This window comes from Chiloscyllium plagiosum, unplaced genomic scaffold (genome assembly GCF_037043375.1).
Source record: "Chiloscyllium plagiosum isolate Xiang-an unplaced genomic scaffold, Cpla_swu_hap1 HiC_scaffold_17, whole genome shotgun sequence".
Lineage (NCBI taxonomy): Eukaryota > Metazoa > Chordata > Chondrichthyes > Orectolobiformes > Hemiscylliidae > Chiloscyllium > Chiloscyllium plagiosum.
The window spans coordinates 22,088,915-22,105,635 of NW_028270155.1; the positions used below are offsets into that span (position 1 = coordinate 22,088,915).

A 16,721-nucleotide genomic window follows, 5' to 3' on the forward strand; every position below is an offset into this window, starting at 1 on the left:
GCTAGCCTTTGCTCATCCAATTACCCCAGAGGGTCCCACATGCCCCAGACAAGCTGTGGATGTGCCAGCGTTGGACTGGGGTGGAAATAATCAGAAGTCACACGGCACCTGGTTATAGTCCAACAGGCTTATTTGAAATCACAAGCTTTCAGAGCACTGCTCCTTCATCAGGTGAAGTGGAGAGAAGCGCACACAGGCACAGAGCTTATAGGCAAAGACATAATTGCAAGATAATTCCAGATAATTGAGAGAGTCAAATGATAGTACAAAAGTCTTTTTTTTTTAAGATTAGATTACTTACAGTGTGGAAACAGGCCCTTCGGCCCAACAAGTCCACACCGACCTGCCGAAGCGCAACCCACCCATTCCCCTACATTTACCCTTTTTACCTAACACTACGGGCAATTTAGCATGACCAATTCACCTGACCTGCACATCTTTGTGACTGTGGGAGGAAACCGGAGCATCCGGAGGAAACCCACGCAGACACAGGGAGAACGTGCAAACTCCACACAGTCAGCCGCCTGAGTCGGGAATTGAACCCGGGTTTCTGGCGCTGTGAGGCAGCAGTGCTAACCACTGGTCTTTGCAGGTGATAAAGAGTATCTAGTGTAAGTAAAGTGTCTACAGCTGAATAGTAAGTGAAGGGATGATGTATGATCCAATTAATTAAGGCAAAAATCAAAAATAAGAGTGTGCTAGAGATAAACCAAATCACCAGGCAGGAATGTTCCCTTCCAGATGGGGAACATCTCAGTGGCTAAGGATATTCACCTCCAATCTTCAGGTAAGCATTCTCCAAGAGGACCTTCGAGATACACAACAATATGGAATCACCGAGCAGAAACTGATAGCCAGGTTCGGTACCCATGAGAACAGCCTCAACCATGATCTTGGGTTCATGTCACGCTACACGTAACCCCACCACACTGTTCTATATCACTAAAATCTTCCTTCTGTTCTGTTTTGACACCATCACCTTGATAACTTGTCATCTCTACCTGAATTAGTTTGTACAGTTTTGGATTACTTTGGTTAGACCCCTTATGTCATGCAACTCTAATACGTATGTTATTCCAGCCATTTGGTTTGTCTCTCACACCATCTTATTTTTAACTTTGTACACCCCAGTCCAACACCGGCATCTCCGAATCATCTTATTCTTATTATTTTAATTACCTCTCTGTCTCAATTAATCAGATTAGACATTATCTCTTCACTTGCTGTTTAGCTGTTGCCAATTTACTCTCACCATTTGACACTTGAGTATGTGCAAAGACTTGTCATTCAGCCTGTTGACATTTCACTTACACCATTTGTACTATCTTTTAACACTCAATTACCTGGAATTGCAATTATCTCTCATCCTATTGATTTTGTGCCTCTGCACTTCCCTCCACTTCACCTGATGAAGAAACAGCACTAAGAAAGTTTGTGATTGCAAATAAACCTGTTGGACTAGAATTTGGTGTCATGTGACTCCTGATTATGCCCCAGACAAATATATGCCCATCTCCAACAAAGCTTCATACTCCCAAATACACCCCTCGCCCTTTAAAGCCATTATGCTAACTTAGTAGCAACTCATATCTTCTTTCCTCTCCAAGTCAACTCTCACTGTATGCAGTCAATGCTACAGTGGTGCTGGAAAAGCACAGCTGGTCAGGCAGCATCCGAAGAGCAGGAAAATAGAAGTTTTGTGCAAAAGCCCTTCATCAGGAATGAGGCTCACAGTATTTGTCATGGGCATACCTCAGGCTGCATGCTGACAAAAAATAAAGTTGCAAAAATTTAGTATCTGTCAAAACAAACATTTTACTCAAGTACTGAACCCCTTAAACACTTAATCCCTGATAATAACAAATAGCTGGAGCCATCAACTTGCTCATCGGGTCGGCACCCTATTGTGATGACAGTTTGGGAAATCAGTCTTGTAGTGCAAATCCTATCATGGCTTATGGTAGTTCCATGACAAATTTAGCAGTCCCACACAACCTCATCCCAGTCAAAGCATTGGAAGTTGCTGACACCAGTGCTATCAAGCAGCCCTTGCTTAGCAATAAGCTATTCACCGATGGTCATTTGGGGTCTTCACAGCCACTCAGCTCCTGACCTCATTACAGCTTTGGCCCAAACATGTGGGATCGTGTTGAAATAACGACCAAAATCGCTGTGTGGTGAAAATAACCTCAGTCTTCAGCAACCACAAGTTCAAGGCAACAATAGAATCCCAAAATACAATTCTTACAACAGCCTCTTTATACATATATTAAAATTCCACTACAATGGCGTTACATTGCTTTATCTATAGTACACAATGGTTTGAGGGGTTTCTATCTTGGGAGACAGGAGATAGTTAAAACATGTGCTAAGTGCTGGCTGCTACATATGATAGGATTAAGTTTGTCTATCCAGTCTGCTTGCATAATTAAGAGGTGTTAGCTCCTTTGCCTTTTTAAAAAATACTATGCTTATATGCTCAAAAATTGTACCTGTACTTAACAAAAGAATAAAGGATATTAAACTGATTACTGCAGCTGGGTTGAGAGATTTGTTTACTATTTGCCAGTGTGAGTTTCACTCATTCATGCATTTTACAAAGCGCTGTTTTCACAGTTAGTTTCTTAAAGGGGTAATGGGCCAGTTAGAAGGTATTTAACAAGTACACACTAATTGGGGAAAATGTTTGTTGTTCTGTATATCTATTCAGGTCCAAGAGACGGTTGCTAAGAGCGGAGTAATGTTATAATATTTCCATAGCTTTGGATAGGTCATGGAGACATGACGGCAAGGAAGGTATTGTTCTGAATAGGTTAATAGTCTTTGATATTTATTCAGATGTAGCTTTTGATGTAAACAGGTCTGATACGGGATGAACATACAAAGGAACAGTAATGGGTTTGGAAGTATTGCTTTAATTTCATTCCAAAATATACTACAGAACCATAGTTTATCAAATAAATGAATGAAACAGTGTTATAGTAAGGAGTTATGAATGAATGAAAAGGGAACATGATGTTGGTTTGTGAGTGGGCTAGCAAAGGAGTTATGAATGAATAAACACGAAGGGCTTGAGAGTGGGAAATATAAAGCACTTGTGAGTAGGTTAATGAAGGGACGTAGAATACAATATCTCACAAACTGATCTCCAGAAGGGATGTGATAGTGAGTGCCAATGATAGACATTAAGACAGCATTTGATTGTGTGGCATCAAGGACCAAACAAACTGGAGATGATGCGATTAAGGAATAGCATTACTTGCTGCTTTGAGTCATAGCTAGCAGAAAGATGCTTAGGGTTGTTGGCAGTCAGCCACCTCTGCAGGAGCTCCTCAGAGTAGTGGCCTGATCCAACCATCTTCAGGTGCCTCAATGACTTTATCAATTATCATGTCATCGTACTTGACTGGACAGTTACAAGAGCATGATAGAATAATCTCCACCTCCCTGCATGTGTGCAGTTACAACAGCATTCAAGCAGCCTGATACCATCTAGGTTAATTCAGCCCACTTAATCAGACACTCCTTAAGCATTCACTCCCTCCATTTCTGACCACCATAACTGCCATGTGTATTACATACAAAGTTGACTGCAGATATCAGACAAAGCTTCTTTAAGACCATTTCCAAAGCCTGCAACCAATATGAAAACACCATCAACCACAAGGTCCTCAAATCACATCTGCCTGTCTTGAAAATATATTGACTTTTCATTTTTGCTGAGCAAAATTTTTAAAAGCCTCATAACAAACTGCTCTATGAGAGTTCCTACGCATAGATTTCAGTGGTTTCAGTGGTTGTAGGCAGGTCACCAACACCCTCAGAGCCGCAGGATGAGACAATAAATGCTGCTCTTGTATACCCTTGCTATACTTGTATCTCATGAACTAATAAAAACAAAATCATTTTATGAGTAACCAATGCGTCTGCAGAAAGACAAATCACTCAAGACAGTCAATCAACCTTTAGAAGAGCAGAGAGAAAGCCTATGAAGTCATTCATATTCATTTCCCAAAACTCCTCAAAGAGGTAGACCCACCATCAGGTGCTGAGGGAAAGGTGGAGAGAGAAACCTCCAAAGAACCCTGCAGATGTATGGACATGTCTTGACAAAAAAGGCCATTCTCGACTGTCCACTTTCTTTGATTCAGGTGATTTGACAGGCTAGTTCAAGCATATCAATGGCTGCTGAGTCTGTGGGAAGATAGATCTTAAATGGTCTTCTCTTTACTAGTTTCTTTGCTGCTCAGGATAACCATCTCTGGAATAAAGGAAGGGAGCTGCCACTTCATGCTGACATGTGTATCCACAGTATTTAAAGTCATGTTTTGGCACAGTGCATTTAAGGCTGTCAATAATTCGTCATTTTGAAATTGCATATGATTTAAGGATATAATAATATTCTTTTCCATGCAAGCTCTTCAAATCTTTCAAAATGGTTTTGTTTCTTTTTTTGACAGTGTCACGATATATAAATTTCATTCCATGATATAGCCATCAAGTAAAAACAGCATCTAAATCACTCACTACACTTACTTTCACACTGATTGCTTTGTTTGTTTAAATATTACTGCTTACAATTCAAAAGCAATTAAATGGATATGAATTGCTGTGATTATCTGAGCACATGGGGCATTACATAAATGTCAGTTCTTTCATTCTCTGCACAAACCAATTTCAGAATCACTATGTGTAAGTAATAAATTCAAAGATTGAAATAAAAGAACAGGATATAACGTCCAGTCACAAAAACTGATGACAAAAAAATTTATAAAAATAAACAGGCTAAGAAAAATTTAAATCAGTGACATTTAATTGTTTTACAAAGCATAGGTAATTTGCCAATAAACATTCTGACTATCAACTGTATTGCAAAAACTCAAACCTAAAGCATTTCAACTGAAGTTATAATTTCTTTGTGCAATGGTGCAAAATACCACATGACTGGAAATGTCTGACGGTCAATAGCAGACGCGAGTTTTAAAAGTAAGTGACATTGTGTGGCAGTTGTAAAAATTCTCAGCACTGCTATATCAGAGAAGTCTTCGATATAAAGGATTTGTTTCATGGATTTTATGAGCAAAAATATCTTTCTATATATTGCATGAGTAATAATTTATTTTGGAATCATCACATGATCATACGCCTTTCTACTCTTCATGATCCGAAGGATTACCAATACCGAGCATTCTTCACTTGAACTTCGAACATGATCATACAGGAGTTAGTCAAAAAGAGAATAAATGTTTCAATAAAAATTTGGTGTAAAATACAATGGATATGGTAATTACATTATAAATTATCTAGATTCAGCAATCTTGAAAATACTGTAAGCCCCTAAAGGTAAAGTCCTGATTGTCCTACTGGATCATAGAGTTTCTCCCTTGATACACGACTGGTGCTGCTTTAACTTGGGGGTCACCACATCCCAGGCGACTGAAGTAGTTGAGAAGGCAAATCCTTCATGATAACCTCAGCCAGTGTAGTAATTTAACCCACACAGTTCGCATTTCTTTGCATCACAAGCCAGCATCCAGTCAACTGAACTAACCTACCACCTGACTAATAGTGTAACACCTCAAGAAACCACCAAGTATATGCATAAAAGGCTTATGTTAAGTCAATCCATGACTTTTAGGCTTAAAAAACATTTTTTTTCTTTTACAAAAGTTGATCCTAGAATATCAGGGATCAAACCATGTCATAATAATAAATTAATTATTGTAGTTAATCAGGTCCATTCATTTAAAGGCATGTACGGAAATCTTAATACAGGCGCACAATCCTTTACCCGAAATGCTTGGGACCAGCTGGTTTCCAGAAGTCAGAATTTTTTTGAATTTCAGAATAAGTGACAGCTTGATGGTGAAATGTTTAAAAACCTTACTGGAGCAGCATGACTCACTTAGTAAAACAGGCCTTGAGAGAGAATTGAGGCTTGCCTGTGAAGGGCCACACACCCACACGTCGCACCTAAGTGACATACGTTGAGTGGGTGTCAACTTGGGCTAACTATTTGCATGCCAAACAACCTTGTTAATAAGAAAAAAAAGTTCACAAAAGAAAACCTTCGAACTTTGGAGCTTTTTGGATTTCAGATAAAGGGTTGTCTACCTGTATTAGTTCTCTGACAATTCCAATGGCAACCATTTATCCAGTCAACGTTGCTAAAGTGCACCAAATGATCTATCATAAAAAGAACAAATAGGCAGCTCAGGTTCAAATAGAGAAAAATGGTGAATGTGATTAAGAAAAATGGTTAAGAATGGGTTAACATGGGCAAAATAGCCACATCACCACCCATGAAACCATCCAAATTTAGGCCCTCAAAGTAAAGATGGGCAATATTTTAGAATTCAAGTCTAAGCAGAAGGGGCACAAGATTCAAAAAAGCACAACTTCGTAGTCATGAAGCAAATACAAATTTCACAGCATATCACTCAAGTTTAATAGAACCACAAAACTCTCCTGCTTTGAGAGAGAGCACCCAACATCAGCATAGTAACTAACCGTTGCAGTCTTAAATACTGCTTAGCCTCAAATGTGTGGGTAACTAAACCTCTCAAGCAAAATATCCAGAAAGTGCAGAACAATTGTATGTTGGAAAGTGAAAAATAAAATATAGAGAAAAAGGTAGAAATAAAAATGAGTACTTCATTTGTAATGAGTAACAGATACATAGATTGACCTTGCTCCCAATATTGGCAAAAATGTTTCAAAACTTGAAATACTGAGTGCACTCAACAATGCCTCCCAGCACCCAAAAGAGAAAATGCTGGAAAATCTCAGGTCTGGCAGCATCTGTAAGGAGAGAAAAGAGCTGACGTTTCAAGTCTAAACTCAAAACGTCAGCTGTTTTCTCTCCTTACAGATGCTGCCAGACTTGCTGAGATTTTCCAGCATTTTCTCTTTTGGTTTCAGATTCCAGCATCCGCAGTAATTTGCTTTTATCCTTTTTTTAATACCTCCCAGCTGGTGTTCCCTCAGAGCAGTGGAGTCAGGGTCAGTGAATATTATAAAGGCTGAGTTAGATTGATTTCATTGCCAGTCAAGATGCAAGGCTATGTGGGAAGACAGAAGAGGCCACTATCACATCAGTCACAATCTTATCAAATTGTGCAAGAGCTAAGGGGCCAGACTGCCCTATTTTTGTTCCTAATTCATTCTAACACATATACAGTGGACAATTACTTAAAGAGTGATGTCACGTTTATCAGCACTGTCAATAATGATGTGGATAAAGATTATGTAAATTATGTTGCACACCCAAGCTACTGGGACAAATTATTTGGTGACTCAAATAATAATTAGAGCAGTTTTGAAGGCTTTAGTGTTAAGTGTCAATAATTAAATTTGTATGGCATGAGTTTAAATGTCAATATATTTGAAATGCTAGAGATTAATACAATCTAAACTCTACAGTGTTATTGCTTTTTACATGATAATATTGCAAGAATCTTTTTGGAGTTCAAATCAAGTATGCAGTTTAATCACTTAAAAACATTACATTGGCATGATGGTTCTTCATTTAAAAGACTGGCTTGGCACATTCAACTTTACAAGATACACATCAATCACATTTCAGGAAACTATTCAAAATTCTGGGAAGAGATGGGGAATTAAAGATCACTTACTTTCATCCTGAGGAGTAATCAGTTTTTTCAGCGCCAACATTTCTTCATGAAGACCATTTAAAATGAAACCCAGATATTCTTCTGCATCCTCTTGCCGACCCTAAATGAGAAAATAAGGTCTATTAATTAGAACATATTTTTTAAAAGCAGGCTAAAAAAAAGATAAAAAGTTTCAGCAGGAAAAAATGTTTATTTTACTACCTCAATGTAAATAGAACTTTTCAGATTGCACCAAAGTTTTCTATCGAATAAATTAATTCATTTCTGAAGCAATGACACAAGTATAACTGCAGCAGCCAGCTTGCACATCAAGGCCCACAAACAGTAAAGAGATGAATGGTCAATTAACTCAAGTTCTGTTCATGAGAAAGGTATGAAGTACGACCAAGACAATATACTGCTCCATGCCAGGTGAGTAGTTTAAAGATCTTCAGCAATCACATGGCTCATTGGAACACAGAAACACTGCTTCAATTCAACATTTCATACAGCATGTGTTCATTACTACAATGGACAGTCAACTTTGATTTAGTCCTCCAGTCCTGGAGTAATGCTTAAACCTACAATGTTCCAATTCAAAGACATGTACTTCTTCAGTTGGTATATTTGTTTCAAGTGAGACTTTGGCGATAGAATATCACATAAGTAGAAAAGAAAGCTTAACTGGATTTTCAGGAACTCTTGATACTGTCATGGAGTCATCATAAGCATTGAGCCCATGCCAACACACCGTAGAGCAATCCAGTCAGTTCCAATATAACATGTTACAGTTTTGTCAAGGAAATGTTTTTTAAACATTTATTACAGTCAACTTGCTAAAATTAGCAGTCTCCCAGAATACACAGAAAAGGACGTAGCATGAGTGTGTCAGATGGTGCAGGCTGTAGTTAGTGCAGCTATTTATGAACCTGATTTCTGGAGTACAATCTGATCAAAACAAGCCAAGCAATAGGTACAGAGTGTATACAATGGATACGATTACAACTACAGTACCTTTGCTAAGAGCAGGTCATCTGTGTAAGAAAGAGGATCCTCAGTTGAAGAGAACATTTTAACCAAGCCAGGGGATATGCTTTATATGATATCCTTTATTTTTCAGAGGCATTTTAAATGAGTCATTTTTGGTGGAATGGCCAGACTTAATTGAAACCCAGCAGTGAATTGTTATTACGTTTATTCATGAAAACATACACTATGAATTGAAACTCTAAAGTAAATATGGTTTTGAGTCCTCACCAAAGACTTGGCAAATAATCCAAGCTTAGTGAAGATGAGATCTTTCAGTAGGATAGAGTAAATGGAGGCTTTGTCTTTGCCCATAGGTAGATGTAAAAAGATCCTAAGACATAATGGCTAGCTAAAATCAACAAAGGACAAAGCATAGCTTCAACAGCTATTTAAAAAAGCAATGTTAAAGTGAACATCAGTTCTGTAGAAATTAAGTCAATGGAAATGATGATGGAAAAGAAGGGGTGATAGATAAATTAAAGTGTTATTTCACATCAGTCTTCACTATAGGAGGATATAAGTAACCAGCCCAGAAATAGCTGTCAATCAGGAATTTAAACTATGGGAGGAATGTGAGACGATGATCAGCAAAGTAGCACCAGCAAATTGTTCGAACAGCTTCAACTCCTTATGGCTTTCATCCTACAGTGTTAAATGTAGCTAGTTAGAGAACTGATACATTAGTTCCATTTTTCAAAATTCCCTGGGTTCAGCTAAGGTTCCATTAGATCATAAAGTAGTGAATGCAACCCCTTTAGTCAAAGAGAATGGAGCAATAGAGAGGAGGATATTATATGACAGTTCGTTTAGCATCAAGTATAGGGCACATGTTAGTAGCTATAATTAAAGACATCATAAGAGGACGCCTAGATAAATTCAAGGTGATCAGGCAAAATAACTGTGGCTTTGTGAAAAGGAAATTTGGTTTAACCTACTTATTCAAGTTTGTTTGAAGCAGTAACATGCTGGGGAACCAGTGTTTGTATAAAACTACGTTTCAGAAGTCATCCGAGAAGGTGCCACAAAAGGTTATTGTGGAAAAATAAAAGCTCAGTGTAGGAAATAAGATACTGGGCATGACAGGAGACTGGCTTATTACACACTATACTGATCACTTTATTTAAAGGAAGATGTAACTGTAATGGATGCAGTTCAGAGAAGGTTTACTAGATAAATAGTTGAAATGGGTAGGCTGCCCAATGAGGAAAAGCTGGACAGACTCAGTTTGTATCTGTTGGAGATGACTCAAATGAAACATACAAGATCCTGAGGGTACCTAACAGGTGGATGGGAAAAGGATGCATCTTTTGGTGGGAAAATATAGAACCATGGGTCACTGTGTTAAACAAGTGAGCCTAATTTTTAAGTAAAGATGAGGAGAACTTGCTTCTGTCAAAAGAGTTGGGTATTTTTGAAACATTTCCTCAAAAGGCAGAAACGTTTCACTATTTTAAGGCAGTGACAGACAGATTATTAATAAGTAATGGTGCAAAAGGTTATCAGGGATAAGCAGTAATGTGCAGTTCAAGTTAAATTCATATCAGCCATTATATTATTGAATAACATAGTCGGCTTGAAGGAACTTTTGCTCCCAAAACATGTTCACATTCTACCAATGTTTCGACCCACATTTCTCTCTCAACCATAATGGCAAGAATTTTTTTATTTTGGTAATTGTATGACTTGACCATGTATAAACTTGTTGCTCCCTTTCCATGAATTACAAAAGCAACGGCAACGTACTTCTTTTGTTGTGAGGCACTTTGAAACATGCCATGGACACAGTGTTTTTTATGCAAGTTTGTCTTTCTGTATTGTTTGCAATGTAACAGCAATGAAGGACCTGGAGTGACAACTAAATGGTGTAAAAGTCAGAGCTTTTTAAAAGTGAGGGCAGGGATCCCAAAGTGAAGTATGGAGCTGAAATTTGGGATATGCGATCTCCGTTGCACCAATGAATGCCATGGAGCTCTCTTTCTAACACAGTCACCACAGGTCTCCCACCAATCCCCTCACACTATCACTTAGGGGTTACTTGACAATTTTCAAGACTCAAAACAAGGTCACCAAGGCCTAAGTTTAGAAGCACTTGTGTAGACACTAAAATCCATCCTAACACAGAAATGAATCTCATGGAAAAAGCATTCTCTCTGTTGTGATTTATTCCTTACTTGTGCTAGGATAATTAGGTCTCAAGATAAAATGTTGGTCAGTGGCACATACAACTAAGTGCTGAAATTGTAGCTTGCCTTTTTGTGAGAAATTGTTAAGTCTGAACTACATATAAACTGGATAAAATGCCTTGGTGTGTTCTGAAAAACTAAGCATCATAATTCTCACAAACTGTGCTGCTGAATTCAAAGAAGATAACATAATAGTAAATTTATTCTGCTAAGCCTTCTTTATCAAATTCATAGGAATGCAACTAAAGGTTTTTAAAAATTAAAGGTTTGAAGGCCACTGCGCGTTGTCTACCACACTCTTAGGGAGGTCTACAGTGAAGGAACTCAATCTTATTTCAGATTTTCATTTGCAGGACTTGTTACATTACAACCATTGATATCAAGTTGGAAAGAGGGTTGAGTGGCTTCAATATAAATTAGCTTGTACTCTACAAAGAGTACTTGTAACTGATTTGCAGGATTGGTCCAAAGTCAAATTTCAAATTTAACCCATGTGCACAAAATGTTATCTTTGCTGACATTTTCACTTGTGTAAATCAGCTCCATAATTGACAACAGATGACTAATGATAAAGTTGTACAACAAAAAACACCCATTAAAGCATTTTCCAAAAAGGCACAGACACACTTCTAAGTTTACATTACTTGTCTGTGAATAGACAAACAGATACCACAAGACATCGTTCCCTTGCACTGCGAGAAATCAAAAGATATCAATTACATATGGCAGCACAGTGATGTATAATGCTGGAGCTCCAAAAAGTGCATGTGAAGATGTTACAAGATATCCATGACTCCCAGCAGCAGATTGGGGAATGGGGAGAAGGTTAGAATGAATTCCAAATCTTAATAAAGTGTAGTCACTCTGATTTTTCGAGAAGGCAGGAAGGTGAGACAGCCATTACTCTCATTCACCTAACAGCTGACACTGCACCAGCAATAACAGTGATAGGGAGCAGGTCTCTCGTACTTCTCAATCAGGAAAAAGGGATTTCAATATATAGAAACTTGGGGTGGGACTATTAAATACTTGGTTGCAGACAGACAGTCGAAAACAACTAATGATTAGTAAAAAATACCTTTCATCATCACAGGAAGAGCATGGCTCGGTGACAACTCTCCTCTGTGAGGAAGGGCACGGCCTCTCTTCAGCACCTCCCATTTTGGTAAGAGAGAGATCGGAACAAATCAGGTGTGGGGGGAGGAGAGAGAAGAGGAGAAGTCACGGGCATAAACTCACATCCCAACCATGGCACCATGCACTGCGCCACCAATACCGTTTTCATTTTAAGTTCCACTTTGACATATAGGATTTTACTATCAAAATTCTAAAATTGATAAAGCCAATCTGGATTGTTAATGAGCACATGGGTTTTACATAATTTAACTTCTGTTTGCAGTTTCACTGCACCATTGCATATTAAAACTGCAACAGAACAGCAGTGGTACTAAAAGGACTTGGTAAGTGTCAAATTACTGAAACTCAAAAACATGATTTGGGATTAAGAAAAAAAAAATTCACCATTTATTAAAAGGGTAAACAATACCCTAAACTTACTTTTTCAGATAAACTTGACTTGATAACCGTCAGCACTCTATAAATGTAGGTTGGTTCGAAAGGAATTCCAGTGCGAATATCTTTAACAGTTTTATCACCAGTACCTTGCATAATTATAAAAGGTTATCAGAAGAGATTGTATTCAAATCCAAAAATAAAACGTTTGCACAGCCAATTTAATTACTTTTAACAATGAAAAATCTACACTGTACATTATACACATTATAAACAACAAAAATAAAAAACTAATGTCTAGTTATGCATTCCAGAATCAAATACTTGCCATTTTCATGACATTTTATATGTATTAGCACACTGCTACACTAGTTAACATGTTACCCAAATTACATACCTGGTTTTGGCTTGGAAGGTACTGGCATTGTACTGAACTCATTCATCAGTCGAACACTATTTAAATAATAAAACAGAACCATGTTCAGTTTAGAGAACATTTTTAGCAATTTCTGGATTATGTTTATCCTTTAAGATAAAAATAAATCTTTTGGAAAGCAATCAAATCAAATATACCACATTATGATCATATACAAATTTTGTACCCGACCTATTTTCATTTAAACCAAAACTATTTGCTGACACAGTAGCAGTGATATTTCTCAAATACAGTAATAAATAGTTACAAATTAATGATATTTTGATAAGGATACAATTTCATTAAAATTGTGTACAAGGTCTCAAATGTAAACTGAAAAGTAGAATTTTTAATTTTGAAAAACTGTTCAATATTTGGTACACACAGTCAGCAATCATCATCGATGCGTTGGTATCACGGAATAGCTCCTAAATTTTACATCCAAGTGTGCAGATGTGACCATATCATCTACAGCATTTATCAAAAATATTTGAAGTACATGGATAAATAAATACAATACATACAAACTATCAAGCATTGGTGTAGAACTGCGAGGTCTCTGCGTCTCACTATATATCGGAATAGACTTCATCAGGTGATACATAGGTGGGCAAGCAACCAAAGCTTGCAGAGTCTGTCATATTAGTTAAGGGCATAACAGTTCCATTTATTCCATTTGCTTATTATCTGCAACCCATAGTACTTGAAACCTTAAACGTCAAGAGTTTAAAAGTAGAAGTGAACAAACAAAATTTTGATTATAATGTACATTTAAGAGTTTCTGGTCGAAATTGACAATCTCACAAAGCAAAGGACCTGTGACTAGCTCTGGTACATTCAAGTAAGACTTCCCATAGGCACAACAACCTTAATGGAGCCACACTTACAAAATATGGTATTTTGATTTGATTTGTTTCCAGATATTTTCAACACTGCTTTCTCCTAACTCTAATACCTTAGCAGTAACAAATAATAGCTAATCAAAAACTGACTTAATCATCCATCAATATATTTCAGAACTATAACATTTATTTCAGGAATTCATTCACAAAAATTATTAGAAAACACATTTTTGTATATTATAACATAGCAACATTATTTTTTTTTCATTTCAACATTGGAGCCTTCATTTCTAGTCTTACTGATGTACAAACTGACTGTTGGGAATTTAGATATCATGTTGTATTCAGATTTTAAGGATACAGCATTGATGTAGCACCAATTGCTTTTGTTGATCAGGCCTCGAGGTTGCAAAGACACTGGTTTATGAACCAATTTCACACTTTCCAGCAGTTCTGTGGATATGGGAGAGAAAAACAACATGTCACACTACCAAATTAATAAATTGATTTTGAATTTATTTATTGATATCACTTTCAAGCTGATTCCTGTAATATTCTGTTCTAACCTTAATGACATTAAAACTTGAAGTTACACCTTGCTCAACAGGTAAATGCCACAGCATACTCATCAAGATTATGCCTGCAAACTCTAACAATGCTCCCACATTGTGCAAAAATATTTTCCCCTCCTAGGCCTGATGTCATTATCTGACTGAGGCAGTTATCAGACATGGAAAAAGTATTGTAAAAATAAAACTCATTTTAGCTAAGCAATGCAAATTAGGAATTCACTTTGAGCGATCAGAAGCACAAATCCGTATCTCAACACCCTGTGGCAAAACACATTGCTATTCCATGTGTTGGGGAAGTGAACTGTCCTTTTATGAATTAATGCTGAGAAGCAATTACTGAATGGTTACTACAGAACAAACAACTTTGGTAGTAGTGTATGTTACTGTGCAATTACACTATACTGGCTTTCATAAATATTTATATATAGAGTTCAACTAAAAATAAGCTAATTATATGGAATTAAGACATCTGACAGCAAATCAACAATTTCTGCAATTTAGTTAATATAAAGAGAAGGACCATTTACTGGAGATATTGATTCAGTAGGTCAAGGGAAGTTCGGTCAAATTCATTTATTAACAAGTTAATTGACAAAATAAAACATGGAAGATGTTTTGATAACATAGAATGGATGGTGCAGCACAAAACTTGTTAGAAACCCTTCCTGGGAATGAGCAACAGTTAAACCTGGCAGGAGGTTAACATACTAGGCTTGCAAAGATCAAGAAAGGGATGCCATTAGTTAATCCTTTCAAAACATAACCCAAGTTCACAATGAGGAACAGCCTGCATTATTTGGAATTTGAGCTCATCAGATATGCCTGGGAGAGAGTATGAGTCACATCAGACAGAATTCCTGAGAGAAGAAAAATCAAATATGATTTGACCACAACTAGTAGCCATGGATGAATGAGCAGTAACAGGATGAAAAACAGTAGAATTAGATAAACTCGGTGGTAAAACAGGGAAAGAACATCAACCAAAATCACTTTTAGCATTAGAAGGCGAGCAGGGACAAATTATGATATTTTAGCACCATCTTGTGGCAATACTAAGGTGAAACCATCAAATCTCCAAAATGTTATGTGGACCGCGACGGATATTTAAAAATATCTAAACGTATCTGCCTTCTGTATATTTACATTTATACTGAATTTCAAAATTTACAAAAGTTGCTACTTGTGTTACAGAATCAAAGTTATTGCTTTTCAGCTATTACTCTATGGATAACGTTGTAGATCTACACAGAATCAAAGAACAAAGACTGGTACAAAACAACATGTCCAATGGCCCACTAAGCCTACGCCAACACATGATGCCTTTCTATATTGTTTCTTTTATCCTCCTATAACTGAACCCAAAAAAAATCTTCATTTTCTTTTCTCTCCTAAACTTAGAAACCTTTTGTGTTAATGCACAAGCTAAGTATTTTACGGACCAATTTAAGTGAATCAGAGTTGAAGTTCTAAATTGGACAAAGTTAAAAATCATAACACCAGGTTAGAGTCCAACAGGTTTAACTGGAAACACTAGCTTTCAGAGCGCTGCTCCTTCATCAGGTGGTTGTGGAGTGTAAGATTGTAAGGCACAAAATTTATAGCAAAAGTTTACAGTGTGATGTAACTGAAATTATATATTGAAAAAGACCTGGATTGTTAGTTAAGTCTCTCATTTGTTAGAATGACCATTTTGGTTTCAGTTGAAGGAAGACTAATTTTGACAGTATTCGGCAAGAACTTTGTAAAGCTGATTGGGGGCAGATATTCACAGATAAAACAACTGCTGGAAAATGGGAAGTCTTCAGAAATGAGATAACGAGAGTCCAGAGACAATATGTTCCTGTTAGGGTGACAGGAAAGACTGCTAGGTGTAACGAATGCTGGATGACGAGAGAAATTGAGGATTTGGTTAAGAAAAAGAAAGCATATGTCAGGTATAGACAGAATAGATCAAGTGAACCCTTAGAAGAGTATAAAGGAAGTAGGAGGATTCTTAACAGGGAAATCAGGAGGGCAAAAAGGGGCATGAGATAGCTTTGGCAAATAGGTTAAGGAGAATTCAAAGGGGTCTTTACAAATACATTAGGCACAAAAGGGCAACTAGGGAGAGAATAGGACCCCTCAAAGATCAGCAAAGGCGGCCTTTGTGTGGAGTTGCAAGAGATGGGGGAGATACTAAACTAGTATTTTGCATCAGTGTTTACTGTGGAGAAGGACATGGAAGATATACAATGTAGGGAAATAAATGGTGATATCTTGAAAAATGTCCATATTGCAGAGGTGATGGTGCTGAATGTCTTGAAATGCATAAAAGTGATTAAATCCCCAGGACATGATCAGAAGTACCCTAGAACTATGTGGAAATCTTGGAAAGTGATTGCTGGGCCCCTTGCTGAGATACTTGTATCATCCATAATCACAGGTGAGGTTGGCTAACGTGGTGCCAGTGTTTAAGAAAGGTGGTAAGGACAAGCCAGGGAACGAGAGACCAGTGAGCCTGACATCGGTGGTGGGGAAGTTGTTGGAGGAAATTCTGAGGGACAGGATGTATTTGG

The 16,721-nt window shown here is 37.4% G+C and overlaps 1 protein-coding gene across 1 annotated transcript in view; it reads right to left on the bottom strand.

The window, feature by feature from the left end:
- usp10 (ubiquitin specific peptidase 10) overlaps positions 1–16,721 on the bottom strand; it is a 76,369-nt gene that overhangs the window by 33,350 nt on the left and 26,298 nt on the right. The window contains exons 5-9 of the mRNA XM_043706638.2: positions 13,956–14,047; positions 13,277–13,386; positions 12,735–12,790; positions 12,383–12,486; positions 7,635–7,734 (exon numbers count right to left, since the gene is read on the bottom strand). Of these exons, the coding sequence (XP_043562573.1) occupies positions 7,635–7,734; positions 12,383–12,486; positions 12,735–12,790; positions 13,277–13,386; positions 13,956–14,047 (462 nt within the window). The remainder of the gene's footprint in view (positions 1–7,634; positions 7,735–12,382; positions 12,487–12,734; positions 12,791–13,276; positions 13,387–13,955; positions 14,048–16,721) is intronic.